At 30.1% G+C, this 17,394-nt stretch overlaps 1 protein-coding gene across 1 annotated transcript; it reads right to left on the minus strand.

The window, feature by feature from the left end:
• Positions 1-412: 412 nt before the first annotated feature.
• LOC133692292 (pirin-like protein) lies at positions 413-2,937 on the minus strand. The gene is made up of 7 exons (XM_062113130.1): positions 2,601-2,937; positions 2,432-2,481; positions 2,305-2,343; positions 2,143-2,171; positions 1,978-2,040; positions 1,766-1,869; positions 413-1,273 (listed from the first exon to the last, which is right to left on the minus strand). Exons 1-7 carry the CDS (start codon positions 2,807-2,809, stop codon positions 790-792), a joined length of 978 nt encoding a protein of 325 aa, XP_061969114.1. The 5' UTR covers positions 2,810-2,937; the 3' UTR covers positions 413-789.
• Positions 2,938-17,394: the final 14,457 nt, after the last annotated feature.

Consider the following 17,394-nt stretch of genomic DNA (forward strand, 5'->3'; position numbering starts at 1 on the left):
CGATGGCAGACCTTGCTTGTTTTTTTGTCTATTTAGAGACGAGAATCAGGATGTGAGATCACATGGCTCGGGAACTGAGAGAATTGACTTTGGTTTCTGCTCCTTGTCAATGCCTCGAGAGCATTACAAGGTGGTCTCAAGACAACTGTGAACTTCTTTGGTTGCCTGGCAACCAAATATCAACCTCATAACTTGACCACGTTATCCAACAACTGTCGGCCAACCCATCCAACCAAACCCAAGATCTTGTGTTTGCTTCCTAATATGTGGGGCAACTAGCTTGCTAGTGGGAGGCTCGCCTGTGTATGGGTTAGTTGGGAACCCAAGCACAAGAAAAACTGAACCCTACCACCACTTCTAATAATTGTAAGTTTATAACACACAGAAAGGGAAGAGAAATCATCAAATAATATAGAAGAACGAATAAAAATATATATATATAAAAAAACCCTCAAGTGATCAACCTACCACTATAAAGTGTGATTAAAAGGGGAAAATTCAAGTAAAAGACTAATAATAAGGAGATCAACTAAGATAAGCCGATCCATCATGACTTTAGTGATAATCATCTCAGCTTCTCCAGCTGCACTTTTCAATCTTCTAGAATCATTTTTGCTCCAATGAGAAAAGAAAACGTCCTTTTCAGCTTCTATGTGGGATTGCTGTGTGTGAAGGCAGATGTTGAAAGATAGAGACAGGTGAAGGTGATGTGTCCTTTATTTCTTCTTACTTTTTTGCTTTTAACAGTCGTAATGTGCTTTCATGGTTTGCAGAAAGCTTCTAAACCACTCATTGGGATCTCCAATACTTGGCCATTTCAAACCCATTTTTGCTATAGTGGTAGTCCTCAATGGTCTGATCAATTTCTGCCTGTGTGTTCATCACAAAAGGTCCATACTGAACCACAGGCTCGTTAATCGGCTGTCCGGCAATCAGCACAAATCGCAGTGGCTTAGAAGACCTGTTCCACACACTTAAACCATCTCCAGGACCTAAAACCAGGACATGATGAGCAGTTACAGGCGAAGAAGTTGGCTTGCCAAAGACCCCTTCACCTTCAATAATATACACAAACCCATTCCATGATTCTGGAATACTTTGATTCATTTGAGCTCTAGGTTTCAGAGTGAAATCCAGATACATTGTTGGTGTCCTGGTATAAACTGGAGACTGCACTCCCATTGATTTCCCTGCTATAATTCTCACTTCAACCCCATCTTTCTCTGCTGTTTTTATGTCATCGCTTAAAAGTTCTTGATACCCTGGTTCAATCCTGCAAAATAGGTTTTTAGATTACTGTTAATTCTGCCTGGAGAATATAAAAGACAAATTCTGAATGAACATTCTGTTTTTTTCAAGATGAACTTTGGAAATATTTTGAAAAGTTCAAATTGCTTGTTGGTGGGGGAAAGCTGGGCTATCTTAAGGGTCAAGGAAAGTAGACATTTTTGATAGAATTATCAGAATTAACCTGGGACAATGGGACATTGACAGACACACACACAATAAAAATGAAGGCGCAGCTAAATTCTCATGAATATTTTAGAAACTAGAAAGATAGAATCCGGTGTTGCAAAGAGGAAATTTTGTATGCAGGCCATAAGTTTTTGAAACATAGGAGAATTTGATTGAGAATTAGTAACTAGCAGATGCGTCATAAAGGGTTAGGACACCAGGAGTCAGGTTCCAGTCTTGCCCTTATAACCTTAGAAAAACAGGGGAAAAGAAAGAGAGAGAGATAAAAGTAAAAGTAGAAATTCCTCACATTTTGTCCTGGGAAGATAGATTTATCCACAGCTGCAGACCCTTCTGCTCACCTTCTCCAGCAGGCATTTCTGAGTGGATGATACCTCTTCCTGCCGTCATCCACTGCACGACGAACGGGAAAAAAACAAGCTAAGAATCAATGAAACAAAGAAGAAGAAAGTCAAAGATGTAAAATGCTCCGATTCATTGCCCCCATCTGAATTCCTTTACCTGCACATCTCCGGTATGGATTGTACCCTTGTGTCCTGCAAAATCCTGATGAGTGATGCCTCCCTGATACCCACAATAATCAAACATTAGTTTCTTAAAATTGATCCAATCCTCCAAAAATCTGATTTGCAAATTGTTTTTGTACCAAAAAAAAAAAAACATTACCTGCAGCATGTATGTAACAGTCTCAAAACCTGCAATCCATATTAGAAAAAGAAACAGAAGTAAAGGCATAAGATTTCCAAATTACCATACAAAATCTGACAAGCATACAAAAACCCAAATAATAAAATAAAACATTGATAATGATGGGAATAATTCAAGAACCTCTGTGAGGATGATCAGGAAATCCAGCAGGGGGTGACACTGCAACAACAACCACCACCAAAATACCTTACAATATCAATACCATACAATATTTCTTAAACCAGCTAGACATTGATATAAAACTAACCTGAAAAATCATCCAACATGAGAAAAGGATCCAAGAACTTCAGCTCACTCCTGAGAATCAATATGCCAAAACAAGAGAACCAGGAAATGCATCAAGAAATCAGAAAACCAGAACTGGAGCAAATCAAGAAATCAAGAGCACAAGAAGCCATGCATGATTCAAGAAGTACCTTCCAATGCTTCTCCTAACGACAGCACCCTCACCTTCATGTTGGAGCTTGGCCAGGACCTTCTTGGTCACCAATCTGGGTGTGCTGAAACCAGTGGATTGATCTGATTCAGACATGATATTCCTGGTATGGTTGGTAATCTTACTAGCCTTGGCAGTAGTTGTTGGATGTAACCTGAAAAGAAAGTTTCGATATATAGAAGCTCTCATATACTACGAGCAATCAAAAAGATACTAAAAGAAAATCAGTTTGTGTTTTCTCGTTCTTGTCTTTGGATTTAGTTCTGGGCTTCCTTTAGAAATCAGAACCTCCTCGGCAGACATATATATAGCAAGAGCAGGTGGCTTTGCTTGCCTTTGAGAGCTTGGACACGCAAAAAACACAGAAATAAATATTAAAAAAAATGCAGCTACTCTTTACTCCTTGTATTTTATACGTGATTATAACTTAGTATTTTAATTTAAAAACTATAATTTAGTATCATTTAACTACGGTTGACCTCACCATTATTTTGTTAAAATCATAGTTACCATATCTGTGTGGGTCAATCCCAAAATAATATTATTTTGATTTTAATAAAAAAAATCACTTTAGACAAAAAGCTTTCTTAAAAAAAAAAAATTTAATCTAGTTTTGACTGGATTGATTAGATTTGATTAGATTAACATCTAAATCAGTTAAAAACAAAATTCATACTAGATTAGGCTCCGGATCGATGAGTTATTTATTGAACCGGGTTTAATGCGAAGCGATCGACAAATGGTGAAGAATTAGGTTATAGGTTTTCAAGCATAAAGGGTTGGATTGTGATATTTTTGAAATCCAGGGACTAAAATGAATTTACCAACACGTTTCTGTTTTGTCGGAGGTGGTTGGTGTATGTGCCCCAAAGGAAGCTGGAGGCGTGGGGATATCCTTTTATTTTCTCACCTTAGACCAATCATGATGATGATGTCAAGCTCTTGTCATCATGATGATGGCCTGCTTCCTTGCACTTTGCTGCTTTCTAAGAATTTTCTTTTTCTTTTTAAATATCCACTTCTCTCCTTTCTATTTTATTCACTACTTTTCTTCTTTTTTTTTTTATGGATGAGATTTTTTTATTATTTTCTTGTTTTCCATGATAAGATCTGATTTTTACTAATATTTTAAAATATTTATTTTTTATAACATGTTTGGACTTTTATGTATTTTTATTGTTATTTAAATGATGCAAGGATAACATATATGTTACGTCAATTTTATTTTTTTAAAAGAATTTTATTAACATCAAATTGATACAAAATAAATCATTATATTTATATCATTTTATAAAAAATATATAAATCAAGACGTATTACAATATATATATATATATATATATATATATATATATATATATATATATATTAAAAAAACTACTTACAACGTCTTCTCTTAATATAATCCCAAAATTTATTTGAAAAATAATTTGAAGGTTACTTAGAAGATGACATTTTATTTTTTTATGACATATTTCGAAGTTTTTATTATTATTTTTATTATTATTTGAATGATGTCAAGATTAGATATTATTTACATCAATTTGATATAATAAAATTAATTTCTTCCATAAAAAAATCTCCTAGGAGTCAAGAATCAAGATGCATCATCGTTTGGTCGAAGATGCATTCACACTTCACACCTCCACCGTTTGGTCAAATCAATCTGATTTATATTATATTACATTAATTAATGAAACTTGTTGCAATTAATATACATCTCTCTCTCTCTCTCTCTCGGATAGGCTTTCTTAAATTATTTTCATCATTGCATAAATATTTATACTTTATGATGCCAAAAGATTGTCTAGGAGAGTAAAAAAATTAAAAAATTAATTAAATCAAGAAAATTAGAAAAAAATTAATTAAAGATATTAAATCGTGAAAAAAAATTAATTAAACCGATTAAAATTTTTAAAAACCGACCGGTTTGGTTTTGGTTTTATAAGTCTTAAACCGAAAAAATCGAACCGAACCGCAACCGAAAAAATCGAGCCAGACCGGAAAAAAAACCGAGCCAAACTGAAAAACCAAGCCAAACCGGTTTGAACCGGTTTTTGTTCAAAAAACAGAACCGAACTAAAACAGGTCGGTTTGAACTGGTTTCGGTTCGGTTTTTTTTAAAAAAATTCTATTTGGTTATTTTTTTTAATAAAAACCGAACTGAACAAAAAATGATTATCTTTACTAAAAGCATGTTAAAACTACATTTTAATATTCAATAAAAAAAAATGTCAGCATATAATCCAAGAAAATGAATTCTATTTTTTAAAAGTAAATAATGGGATTTTTCATGCCTTCAAAATCATATAATTCAAGAAAATGAATTTTTCATTGGACTTGGCCAGTTATGAAAAATAAAGCTAGCGTTAATACAATTGCGACACCTCATTTACATAACAATATTGTATTTAAAATAGAATTCAATCTTTTAAAACTATACAAAAGTAAATTAGATGTTAATCCTAAAATCAACATCTTTGATTTACAATTTCAATAAGAAAAATTTAATATTAAAATTAATTTTTTTCAAATACCCATTTTTTTTAGAAATCTTTAAAAAAAATAAGATGATAATGATAACAACGACGACGACGGTGACAATGATGTAAAAAATAAAATATATTGAATTTTATCTTAATTCAACTAATTTATAAATTAATAAATTCAAATTAAATAAAAAACAATCTAATCAACTTCCATATTCACAACTCTTTATATAATTTATCGGTTAATAAAATTTATGATATATATAAACTTAAACAGCTTTAGGACCACCGTCTTCTCCCCACGGTAGAGTGCACAGGCACAGAGATCATTTACGATAGAAGGAATTTAGCTAATGATATATTCAAGTTTCCGAGATATTGACGATAATTATAAGAACTCTGTCATGGAATCTTCCTCCCGATGAGAAAAGATAGGACAAGGGGTGATGTCGTTTTATGGTTGATGGCTGATCACATTTCCCGCCTGTTTTCTAGTTTGGTTGGCAACCTCAGCACTGTTTCCCCATGTCTTGTATCTGAACCAACAAACCATGAGAGCTCTGTTTTGGATTTTGTGGTTGGAATCAAAGTTTCCCATCTCAGAAAACAGCACCATCCTTCCCTTTTCATGGCACAAATGAGAATCTTCCTCTTTTAACCTAACCAGATCCAAATGACATCTATCATCCCTAAGCATGGCGTTTGCTTTGTTGAAGAACAACGAGGGGCCTTGACTTCTCCCCTGTATTTGACTAATCACTCCTTTTCTCTTATAAAATCAGCTCGGGACCCCATACGGATCCTCGATCGGTTAGAAGCCAGGAGGGCGGCCAGCTGTGCTGGACGCAAGGTGGCGGTCAGGTGGCTTCAAACGCCTCGATAGAAAGGGAACAGCAGAGCTCCCACATGCCTAGATCTCTAGTCAAATTGAGTATTTATGACGAGGTTCTGATTTCGCGTTTAATTAATGTCAAAAAGATATCCTCCTTGATGGTCATCATCATGAACTGAATTTATGCAAATTGGGTAAGGTCACGAGACTACACATGAATTACCCCAAGTCTATCTAGCCGTGTGAGCAGGGTTCAGAGGTGATTACTTTTTATCAGCTTTAGTTTTTATCTATAAAAATAATCTAATTAAAATTTTATAAAATATTACAAATAAAATCAAAACCAGTTCAAATTGACCAGTTTTAGTTTAGTTCAATTCGGTTATTTTATATTGAAAACCGATACCCATCTGAGTGATTTTGATCATGTTCTGTTCGGTTCGGTTTTTGTACGGTTTGGTTATTTTATATTAAAACCCAAAAACTATATTGTTTTTTTGGATTTTTTTACTTTCTGGGATTGGTTTTGGTTTTTTTCAATTCAGTTTTTTATTTTTTCGGTTCAGTTCAGTTTGATTTTTTGGTTTCAAGCTTGTGAAACTAAAATCAAACTAAATCGAATATTTTTTGAAATATTCTAATTGATTTGATCGATTTTTTTTTATCCTTCGATATTTTTATTTTATTTTTTTAATTTTTCATTTATCATTGTGAGATTTTGACAAAAACTTTGCGTCATCATCCAATCATCATTACAGTATCAAGTATTCCTTGTGGAAACTATAGTCAATCAATGTTCACGTTTCCATGCTTTTGTCATCGAGCTTGTTCAAAAGAAGTACGGCTTAAATAAACAAAAGGGAGGACCAATCTTTTCTTTTTGCCTTTTTCCTCTTCAGAAGGGAGGACTGTCTTGCAGGTTTTTTCTGTTTTTTTCCTGTCAAAGTCCGAATAGCTGGTTTTACCCATTAAAAAAAACCAAAAGTGCTCGCTATTTTCTTGTAGCATATGAAGACAATTATTGTAGATTCAAGCAGGGTAATAATAATGATTTTGTTCTTTATTGCTTTTAACAATTATTTTGACATTGAGTGTAAAATTATTTTTTAAAAGAAATTCAATTGTTATTCGTGGATTAATCAGAATAATTTTGTCATTAAACTTTAAAAATACACAATAAAATATTTTTTTACCCTTGAAATCTTAAAAAAAAATATGGTCTTTTGTTAAGGGTTTTTTTCATTCTTTTCTTTTTATTTGCATAGTAAAATAACATGTATACTCTTGGCTGCTCAGAAAAATAACATTGCAGAGAGGGGTTTATTTGTCTTCGCATTCTTTTTATACAGGAAAATTACATAGTTAACCTTTGACTTTTCAAATTTAAAGAATGACTTTGGAAGACATTTTTTTCTTCACGCCATGTTTGATTTGTAATAATGGAATGCCATTGGGTCTCTTTTATTTTTTTGTAATTCATCTAATTAAAATATTAATAAGTCAATAAAATATGTTGACACACGCATCCGTTCATCAAAATCCTTCGTGTTGTTCTGGAGGCGCGTGATGACAATTACGATGGAAAAAAAACTCGACCGTCATCTCATCTAAAGCATAAGGATGTGACGCGACTGTTGGGGTGGCACGTTTGCCAAGGCGAGCGGCGGTTTGGTGACGATGAACTTTTTTCTACTACCCTTCGTTTCTCTCTTCTAGGCCTTGGTTTTTGTGCCAGACCTTTAAAAATTTAGTTGTGTCATCTATTTTGTATTTGTTTTGGGTTTGATCCTCATTCTTTTGATTTTTATTTGCTTTGATTTTTATGCTTTTTGAAATTTATTTTTTTAATTTCATTTCTCTCCGTATTTAATTTAATTTGTTTTTTTTAATATGATCCTCATTCTTTTTATTTCTATTTTTTTATCCTTTGCATTTATTTTATTTTTTTTATTTTGTCCTTTAGAATTTTAATTCATTTTTTCAAATTTTGGTCCTTATTTTTTTCATTACTCTTTTTCTATCCTTTTCTTTGTTTATTTTATTTTCAATTTAAGCCCGGGTTAGTTTCTTTCAATTATTTTTTATGCAAGATTTGGTCCTCATTGTTTATTTAAAAAAAATTATAATTGAGGATTTTGCTTTGTAATTATTTCTGCCTTTTACAGAGTTATCTCATTTTCATGATCTGGTCCACCAGTTTCAATGATTTACTTGGTTTAAGTTCGATATTTTTGTAAAATCTTTTTTAGAATTTTCTTTTATTTGACATTGACTTATTGAGCTATGAGCTTTGTGATTTGTTTAGTTTTTTTTTATGGGGTTATCCCCATCTCATATCTTATGTCGCAAGTTAGTTGGGTTAACATAGGTTGATTCGGTTTTTTTAAATTGAATTTTTATTCGGTTTTATCTTTTACCATTAAATTATTGACCCTTCAGCGTTTTTATTTTTTCCACCTTCTTGTAAGCGGGGTTATCCCACGTGCAGGAAGGTCAAGCATTTCAGCGTCTCCTCCACGAAGAAGCAGCGTGTCTAGCTTAATGGTGGCCAGAGTGATGCGTGTAGCCTTTTTTTTCTTTTTTCTTCTCTCCTACTTGATTTTCGTGCTAACCTTAAAAAAAATTCATTCCCTATGATTTGTTATACTTAAGATTCCATCCTTATTCTCTTCATTACTAATTTTAAAATTTTAAATAATTTATGGAATTAAGGGGTTTTTCCAACTTCATCGTTGTTCTCTTTATTGCAATTTTTTTATTAAGAATACTTTATTAAATTAAGTTTTTTTTATTTCACCCCCAATAGATATTTTCACCTATCAAATTTGGTTCATATTCTCTTTATTACTATTTATTTATATGGTTTTTGCAATTGTTTTTTTTTTTGGAAATTTCATCATTCTTTTGTTTTTTCCATGTTAAATCTAATCTTTTTTTATTATTGTATTTCTTTGACCTTGTAAGATTTTTTTTAGATTGATTTATTGTTTTGTTTTTTTTAATTTGCTTTTTGAAAATTGGTATTCTTTGTTTGTTTATCTTTTTTTTTATTGAGTTATCCCGGTATCATGTCTTGAGTTATGGATTCAACAGGTTCACTAGGTTTGGCTCGACCCTTTTTTTCATTGCGTTTTAATATTTTTGGATCTCGAGTCAATGATCATAACCTTAAATTTTATTCTTTTAAGAACAATATATGCATCATCTCGATATCTTTGTTGCGATAAAAAAAAAATGATAGGTCCACAACGTAACACGGATCACCTATCTAGTAGTTATAATACTAAGTCATGTTGACGCGACATCCATGTCACAAGCAGAGGATTTGACTTAAATTTATTATATTGATCTAGGTTTTAACTCTTAAAAAAACCTTGAAATATTATTGTTTTAATAAAAAAATTGGATACTTTTCATCAAATTAGCCCAACCAGGCTTTGAATTAACATGTCATCGGATCAACTCATCCAAAGTTCGAAACAAGCCGAGTCTTATAAGTAGGGCTTTACCCCATTCGGAAAGATTTCAAAAATAAATTGAAAACAAGACATGCAAACCATACTTGAGATCATGGAAATGCCTAACCTTTAATTTCCTTGCTCCAAAGCAATTTTGGGTATTTTCAATTTACTGTTTGAATTTAACTTCGAAGCTTGTAAACTAGCAATGATTAAAGAGGAACATGAATGCGTGGGCATAGTCCCCCTTTTTTTTTTTATTGAAAGCAATTAATTTTGTTGATAAAAACGAAAAATATATTTAAAACTTTTTTTCATTAAGAATATTCTTAGACTAAGTTCACAAGTGAAACAGAATTATTTTTTTATTTTTATACGAGTTTAAGGACTCATTTTCTACATTAAAAGCTGTTTAATTATATGTAAGAGAATAAATTAATTTAAAGGTTTGAACTTGAAAGTTAATAAAGGAAATAAACATTGTTAACCATACAATCTATGCTTTGAATTTAAAACATATTGTATAATAAATAAAATTTTGACCTTTGTACCGCTCACCCTATCCTTTAACATGTGTGTCCGTTTTTTGATTGTGGATAAACCTAATAATTTTTTTTAAAAAAAATAATATTGTTAATAAGTTAATTAATTTATTTATATATATACTGTTCATGCTAGGGTTTTAGCCTAAAAGAATGCCTCTGGGTGGGTCAAAATGACGGCCGTTAAATCTGATGCCGCCGGACTGCAATATTCTTGTAGACTCGTAAAATATTCCAGTGATGATGTTTGACATGGTCTTTTATTGTGTAGTTTTCTATTAAATTAATGTTTCGGAGTTTGCTTACCGCTGATGACGCAAATGGGGAGTCTTCGTCCATTGTCTTCGTGCATTGTAATAATTCAATCATTCTAATTTCTTTACAATAAGAAAAAAACAAAAATTATATTTTAGCTCTTATTTATTCCTTAATATTCCATTAAGCCTTGTAATATAAAATTATATTTATGAAATCCAAGTAGTAGATATAAGTTATCCTATCAATTCAGATTAATATTGTTTAAATTTTTAAAAAATATAAAAGTTGAAGCAATGTTTTTATTAAAATATAAAATTCCAATCAAATTTATCTGGGTTTAGATGAATTAATCAAATTACAAGATAATTTGTTGGATTAACTAAATTTAATCAAATTAATTATCACGTAATTTAATATAAAACCTAACTTAATGTATGTTCTAGGTTGATCAACAACCGTCAACCCGCACAACTAGATTTAACATTGTTTATAACTTTCTAATTCCAACTATGGTGTTTCCAAAAAGTTTTAATTTGGCACGTGAACATTGAACACTTAACGGATTGCTCATTCTCGTCTACCCTCTTTCATTTTTTCATGTTTTCTCTTATTTTCTACTTTCAAACCATTATACATTTTGATCATGTCTAATAAAAATGCTTTGATGGCTATGAATATGAATCAATTTATTTTGGGCTCCCAAATTTGGTATTTTATTATTATTATTATTAACGTGAGTATCCATGATAGTTTACGCGTACCTCGACTAATTTTATATGTCCTGAAGTTAACGACCATGTAAACCTCCAGTGACCCTGAGGTTTGTGGGACTCGAACTGGTGATCTTTACAAAGTAAATCTAAAATCTGACCAATTAAACTATACCTTTTAAGATTTCAAATTTGATATCTTGAATCTGCTACTAGTTGATATTAGAAAATTCTATACTATAAAAAACTAAATGAAACATTGCAAAATCTACAGGGCGGGAAATATAATTATCCAAGAAAAAATAGGAAAAAATAATTAGAAAAATAATAATTCTTAACATGAGGGAGCCATGTTTAATGTTTTCAACTCATTAACGTGTTGTCCATGTTAGCAAGATTGAAGAAATATAAAGATTTGAATATGTCCACCATAGCACGATTGTTGACTTGGATTAAATTCATTATGATAAAATTAACAGTGTTATTGACATTTGCATTATTTGGTAGTATAATGGCTTGCTTCGTTAGCTGTATTCATAGCTAATAAACCTAACTTGGAGTCAAATCGATGTGAAACTTAGGTTATAGGTTAAATGAATTAACTCATATCAAAAAATTATTTTTTTAAATTTATATCAAAGTTATTTTGATTTTTTTAAATTAAATTGAGTTTTGAGAAAGTTCATTTTAGGTAAATATTTTTAATACCCAACACAGGCTAGGAGGCGAGTCAACCAAGGCTCGACTTCACCTAAGTCAAATCAGGTTTAATTATAGTGGTTATATTTAGTCTTGCTATTAAAAAAAAATTATAAGCTTATTAAATATTTAAATGATCTCGTATATTCAAATTAAACTCAAATATATATATATATATATATATATATATATATATATATATATATATATATATTAAAAGAAAACGGTTTTTCTTGTAGAAATGGCAAATTTGTAAAATATTTTTAATTAAAAAAAAATATTATTATCACTCTACACTTCTCTATTTACACCATTATTTTTGTTTTTATCTTCTATCTTTTGTAATTTTCTTTTTTTTTCTTTACATTTTTTTCCAAATTATCATACAAATGTAACATTGTCTCATTTTTTAACTATATTAAAAACTAATTTGAAATTCTAAAATAATATTTCACTATAACAAATGATTTTTAAAAAAAATAAAAATTATATAACACCATAATTTCAAAGAAGCAACGTAGAAGGACATCTATCTAAACCTAATCCACCTACCTCCAAATTAAACATTGTACTATCATTTTTATGAGGAAGCATGAAATGGCTTTGGATTCAATAATGGGCCAAGCTAGAATTAACGAAGAATAAAAGCTTGGAAGATTTCCCACTATGCCATGAACATTCCTAAAACAAAACGCTGTAGGCCAGGCCCAGAGGTAGGAAAAATTCATGCTAAATGCCAACCATCAAAGGCAGTTTTCCAGCACAAAGATGCATAAAAATAACACCAAGATATTGTGGACATCATTCCCTTGTCAGCTTAGGTCATTTCTAGATATTTTGGCCCGTAGTATGTCGTGAGAGATCACAAAAACAAAATCTCAGGCGAGGCAATTGTTTTTAAAAAAGTTTTAAAAATTTGAGATTCAAGTAATTGAATCGACGGGGTTAAAAAAAATTTGATGAATTTATAAAAGTGGGAAAAAAAAAAGAGATTTGGGGGACCATCAAGTCAAAGCTTGTTGAGTTTTTTCTTTTTTTATTTTTTTAATCAAATAATATCATTATTATTTTGAATTAAGAGATTGAGGGCTACTTTGTAATTTTACAGGACCAACACACCTTTTAAGATAGAAAAGAAAAGAAAAGAAGAGGACGAGAAAATAGTTGCAGGAGTTCCTTTATGTCATTAAGGCCAACACGTGCTAGCCCACCATATAGAGGGTGACACGATACTTCAGAATCCATTCTAGAAGACCACCAACTGTCACTCAGAGGAGTTGCACGTGCTTTCCAAAGGACACAAGTGCCGTCTACTTACTAACGTGTTTTGTACATGCGCCAACGGGTTTTGCTTTTTTTTTAATTTAGAAAGATCAAAACACCTTTGACTCCAATAGATAATTGCAAGAAAACCAAGGTTAAAAAACCAAAAAATTCCCCTTAACCTTAGACAAAAAAAAAAAAAAACAAATAACCCCAGGAGTTATGTGGTAATTACATTGTGCAAAAAAGTGTGAGATTTTGAAAACACCCCTAAGATATTATCTGTCAAGGGTATGGGTGTAACTACACTATACAATAAATGTAAAAATATTATTTTATCTTTGAATGTGTGCTCAATTTTTTGGTTTTTGAACAACAAAATCAGTATTTTATTATGGATTGCATTGTTCACAATCCATAGTAAAACACTGAGCATATTTAACTTTATGTACTAGATTTTTTTCCCCTTGCTACGTTGCGGAGCAGGTCAATTGTTTTCTAAGATACAAAAATATATATTCAAATGATAATAGCCTCAGTAAACATAGATTAACTTGACTAACCTGCGATCTAGGATAACCTCAAAGGAAGGAAAGAGAAAAAAAATTAAAAGCTCAAGGTCCAATATCCTAATGTCAAATGATGAAATGAAAGAATTAAAGAAAAAAGATCGAAGTTAAATCGAGTTAATTTTCAAAAACTTTGATCATGAGACCAAGATTACCATACAAAAGACAAAAAAAAAATCTTGAATAATATTCTTAACCATCAAAAAATAAAAAATAAAAAAAATAGTAATAAAAAAAATAAAAATCAAATCTGATATAAAAACTAATGAAAAAAAATAATGAGAGATTTAATCGGAAATAAAAAAGAAATTAAAAGAATGAGAACCAAATTTGGATTAAAAAAAATTGAGGGACATAATTGAAATAAAAAAACAAATTAAGAAAAGGGAAAAAAAGAGAGCAATTAAAAAAATGACACTAAATATGAAAAAAAATGTTAAGAAATAAAATTAAAAGAAAATAAAAATCAAGAAAATAAAAAAAACAAAAATCAAGAGAATGGATACCATATTTAATATAAAAAACAAAACAAAATCAAATGAAAAGGGGATGAAACTAAATAAAAAAATCTAAAACAGAATTCAAAATAAAAAAAGACTGATTAAGAGAAAGAAGATCATAATTGAATTTTTTTTCTATTATTTTTTTTCAAAATAATACTATTTTTAATTTTTAGCTGAATAAAAAAATCAAGCAAGTAGCTAAAGGGAAAATCATGTCAACACTCGTTGATTTTTTTTTTGTCATTATTTGTTTTTTCAAAATAATATCATTTTTACTTCCTACATAATAAAAAATCTAAATGACCCTAGTAACTCTAGTTATTTGAACCAACTCATGACCCAGGGCACGACAAGGGTCGACTCCCTAGCATGGTTTTAAAAACATGATAAAAAAAAATAAAAACCACATATAATATGGAAATTCAATGAAATTAAACAACGAGGAATGAAATTGCCAAAAAAAACAATTAATCAAGAATATAACTCAAAATAAAAGTAATTGCAATCATAAAAATGAGGATCAAATTTAATAAAAATTAATTAAATCAAATAATTAAGGATTAAATCAAAAAATAAAAAAAGATTAAAAGCAAAATAAATAAAAATCAAAAGAATGAGGATTAAATTTGATAAATAAAACATAAAAAATCAAATGTCAAATGATGAAATTGAAAAACAAATAAATCAAATTCGATGTAATTAAAAGATTGAGGATCATTTTGTAATTTTGCAAAGGCATCACATCTTTTGAGGTGGAGGATAGAGAAAAAAAAAAGGAAGAAAAATTGTCGTCGGAGCTCCTTCGTGCCATGGATGGCAACACGAGCCAGCCCAACGTGTAGAGGGTAGCGCGCTACTTTGAATATCGTCCTACAAGGCTATCGGGAAAAGCCGTACGCGCCGCTCAAAAGTCGTGAGCGCCTTCCACTTGCATGTGCCAACCTTTTTTTAATTGTAAAAAGGCCAAAACACTCTTGACTCCACGAGATAACTGAAGAAAATCAAGGTTAAAAAACCAGAAACCCTCTTGATCTTAGGCAAAAAAAAAAAAAAGGGAGATAACCCCAGGGGCTATTCAATAATTACACTATACAAAAATATAAAAATCCAAAAATATCCTTTAGATATTAGCTATGTTTGTTTTTTTCAAAGGTATGGGTGTAATTATACTATGTAATACACTATTCACAATTCACGATAAAACACTAATGTCTTTTGGTATAATAAAATCCATGTGGATAAATTTATTGCATGTTTCTAACCAAAATCATTAGAGCCTATGCATATTACAGGAATTAAATATTAATCCAATGATAAATAAATATATGAGATGTATGACATTGAAAAACAAAAAACAAATCTTCACAAGAACTATATTGCGATTTTAAGTTTTTATTATAGTTCATATTGATGGATTGATGCCAATTTGTTGAGCTTTTAACAAATTTATTTATTATAGTTCATATTAAAGTATTATTTTCTAAACTTTGAATGAATTAAGCAAATAAAATTCTAAGCCACATATTCTCTAAGTCATATCAAACCACATCCACGATCAAGCTTCTTCAGCTACTTTGTCTTATAATATTTATTTGCATCCGCAGCACATTCTAAGTCAAATTCTAATCAAAAGATATTTTATTTTCTCATAGATTATTAATTTTTTCCTCTGTGTCATCATCATTCGCTTCAGCCATGATCATAAAGAAGAAAAGGCACTCACTCATTTACAAGGTTTTGAAACCTCCTCTGTGATTGCCTGATTGGGATTGAATCTAGCAAGCATCACTAGCAAATCACAAACTTTATACCTACTTTTTTTCTTTCATGATTTCTACATAGCACTAAACTGATGTGAAATGTCGCTTCATCGACTGAGTTAACATAGATATAAAAATTTATGAGTTGGGAAATTCGAACCGTATTTTTTAAAAATTTATTTTTATTTAAAATTATATTATTTTATGTTTTTAAGTTGTTTTGATGGGCTAAAATTAAAAATAATTTTTTAAAATAAAAAATATTATTTTAATATATTTCTAAAAATAATGATATTTTAAAAAATAACAATATGCTGCTCAATGCCCTTAAGATACCGCATTAGCCATTCTTAGCCTCTTTCCCATCAAAATCAAACTGAAAATTTCAGCCGAAGAAGGAGCTGAGAAGTCAATTTCTTATCATCACTTTAAGTTTATATATATATATATATATATATATATATATATATATATATATATATATATATATATATGATACTTCATCGTAAAAAGGAGCCCACGTTTGATATTTTGGAAGGTTCTAGAAGTCAACTTCTAGAAGCTGTGGTGGTGATTCCACAATGATAATGGGATTTGACTCATCTACCCTCTTTGCTGTGAGTCTGAGGACTTCAAAAAGGTCAAATATTGTGAGGATCTGCACTTTGGACTCCCAAGAGTTGAGTGCAGGCTGGGTTTTAGTTTCGAACTGCCTTTTTTTTTTAATCAAAATGTTGTAGTTTTCATTGTTTCTTATTATATAATAACACAAGTTTAAGTTCTTTTTTACTATATTAAATATATAATATTAACTCCAGTTTTATTCAATTCAGTAAGACAAGCACACTTGGTCAAATATTATCTTGAATGCCTACTGTAAAATGATACAACCTTGAGGATCTAACTTAACTGGTTAGATCCTAAATTTACTCTCTAGAGATTACTGGTTCAAGTTTTATAAATTTTAAGACCACTTAAGGCTTATATAGTCGTTAACTTCAGGACCCATGAGATTAGTTGAAGTACGTACAAACTGCCTAGACACCCACGTTAAAAATAATAAAAAATTAATGCCTTTCATTTCTTTTCTTATTCTTCTTCTTCTTTTTTCTCTTTTTATGTGTTTTTTTCTAGAATTTTTTAGCTATATCAGATTTTAAAACCATAACTCATGGGTTCAAATCTGATTAGGTTCTGTCGTAGCCCTCTTTGAACATGTTATATAATGATGTATATGGTTGTATTTTTTTATTGTCTCAAAAAATATATATTAATATAAATAAAATAAAAGGATGTTTGATTGAATTAAAGAGACAATGATAAAAATATAAAATAAATTTATTTTTAGAATAATTTTTTATAATTTTAAAATAAAAAATATAAAAAAAACATGTATCTTTTATCCTCCCTGTTTTTCTCCGTGTTGTGAAATAGTGATCAATGTTACCTGTATGTTTAGTTTCAAACCACTAAAAGCAACAAGATAGGATTTGTGTATGGTATAGGACCAAACAGACAAATAAATTATCATTTTTTTTTTTTAGAATCAATTCAACTTAAAGTTTAAATTGTTAAATGAAATTTTAAAATATAATTTATATTATTTTTTAACATACCTTCTAAAATAAAAACTCTTTAAATTTGAAGTTTACATGGACTCATATTATTTTGTTTTGAATTTTTAATAAAAA

This window comes from Populus nigra, chromosome 4, assembly GCF_951802175.1.
Source record: "Populus nigra chromosome 4, ddPopNigr1.1, whole genome shotgun sequence".
Taxonomy (NCBI): domain Eukaryota; kingdom Viridiplantae; phylum Streptophyta; class Magnoliopsida; order Malpighiales; family Salicaceae; genus Populus; species Populus nigra.

Coding starts and splice junctions, on each gene's coding strand:
- LOC133692292 (XM_062113130.1), bottom strand. CDS start 2,809: ATGAGAGCTTCTATATATCGAAACTTTCTTTTCAGGTTACATCCAACA. Junction 2,482..2,600: donor GTTAGGAGAAGCATTGGAAG/GTACTTCTTGAA, acceptor ATTGATTCTCAG/GAGTGAGCTGAAGTTCTTGG. Junction 1,870..1,977: donor TCCATACCGGAGATGTGCAG/GTAAAGGAATTC, acceptor TTCGTCGTGCAG/TGGATGACGGCAGGAAGAGG.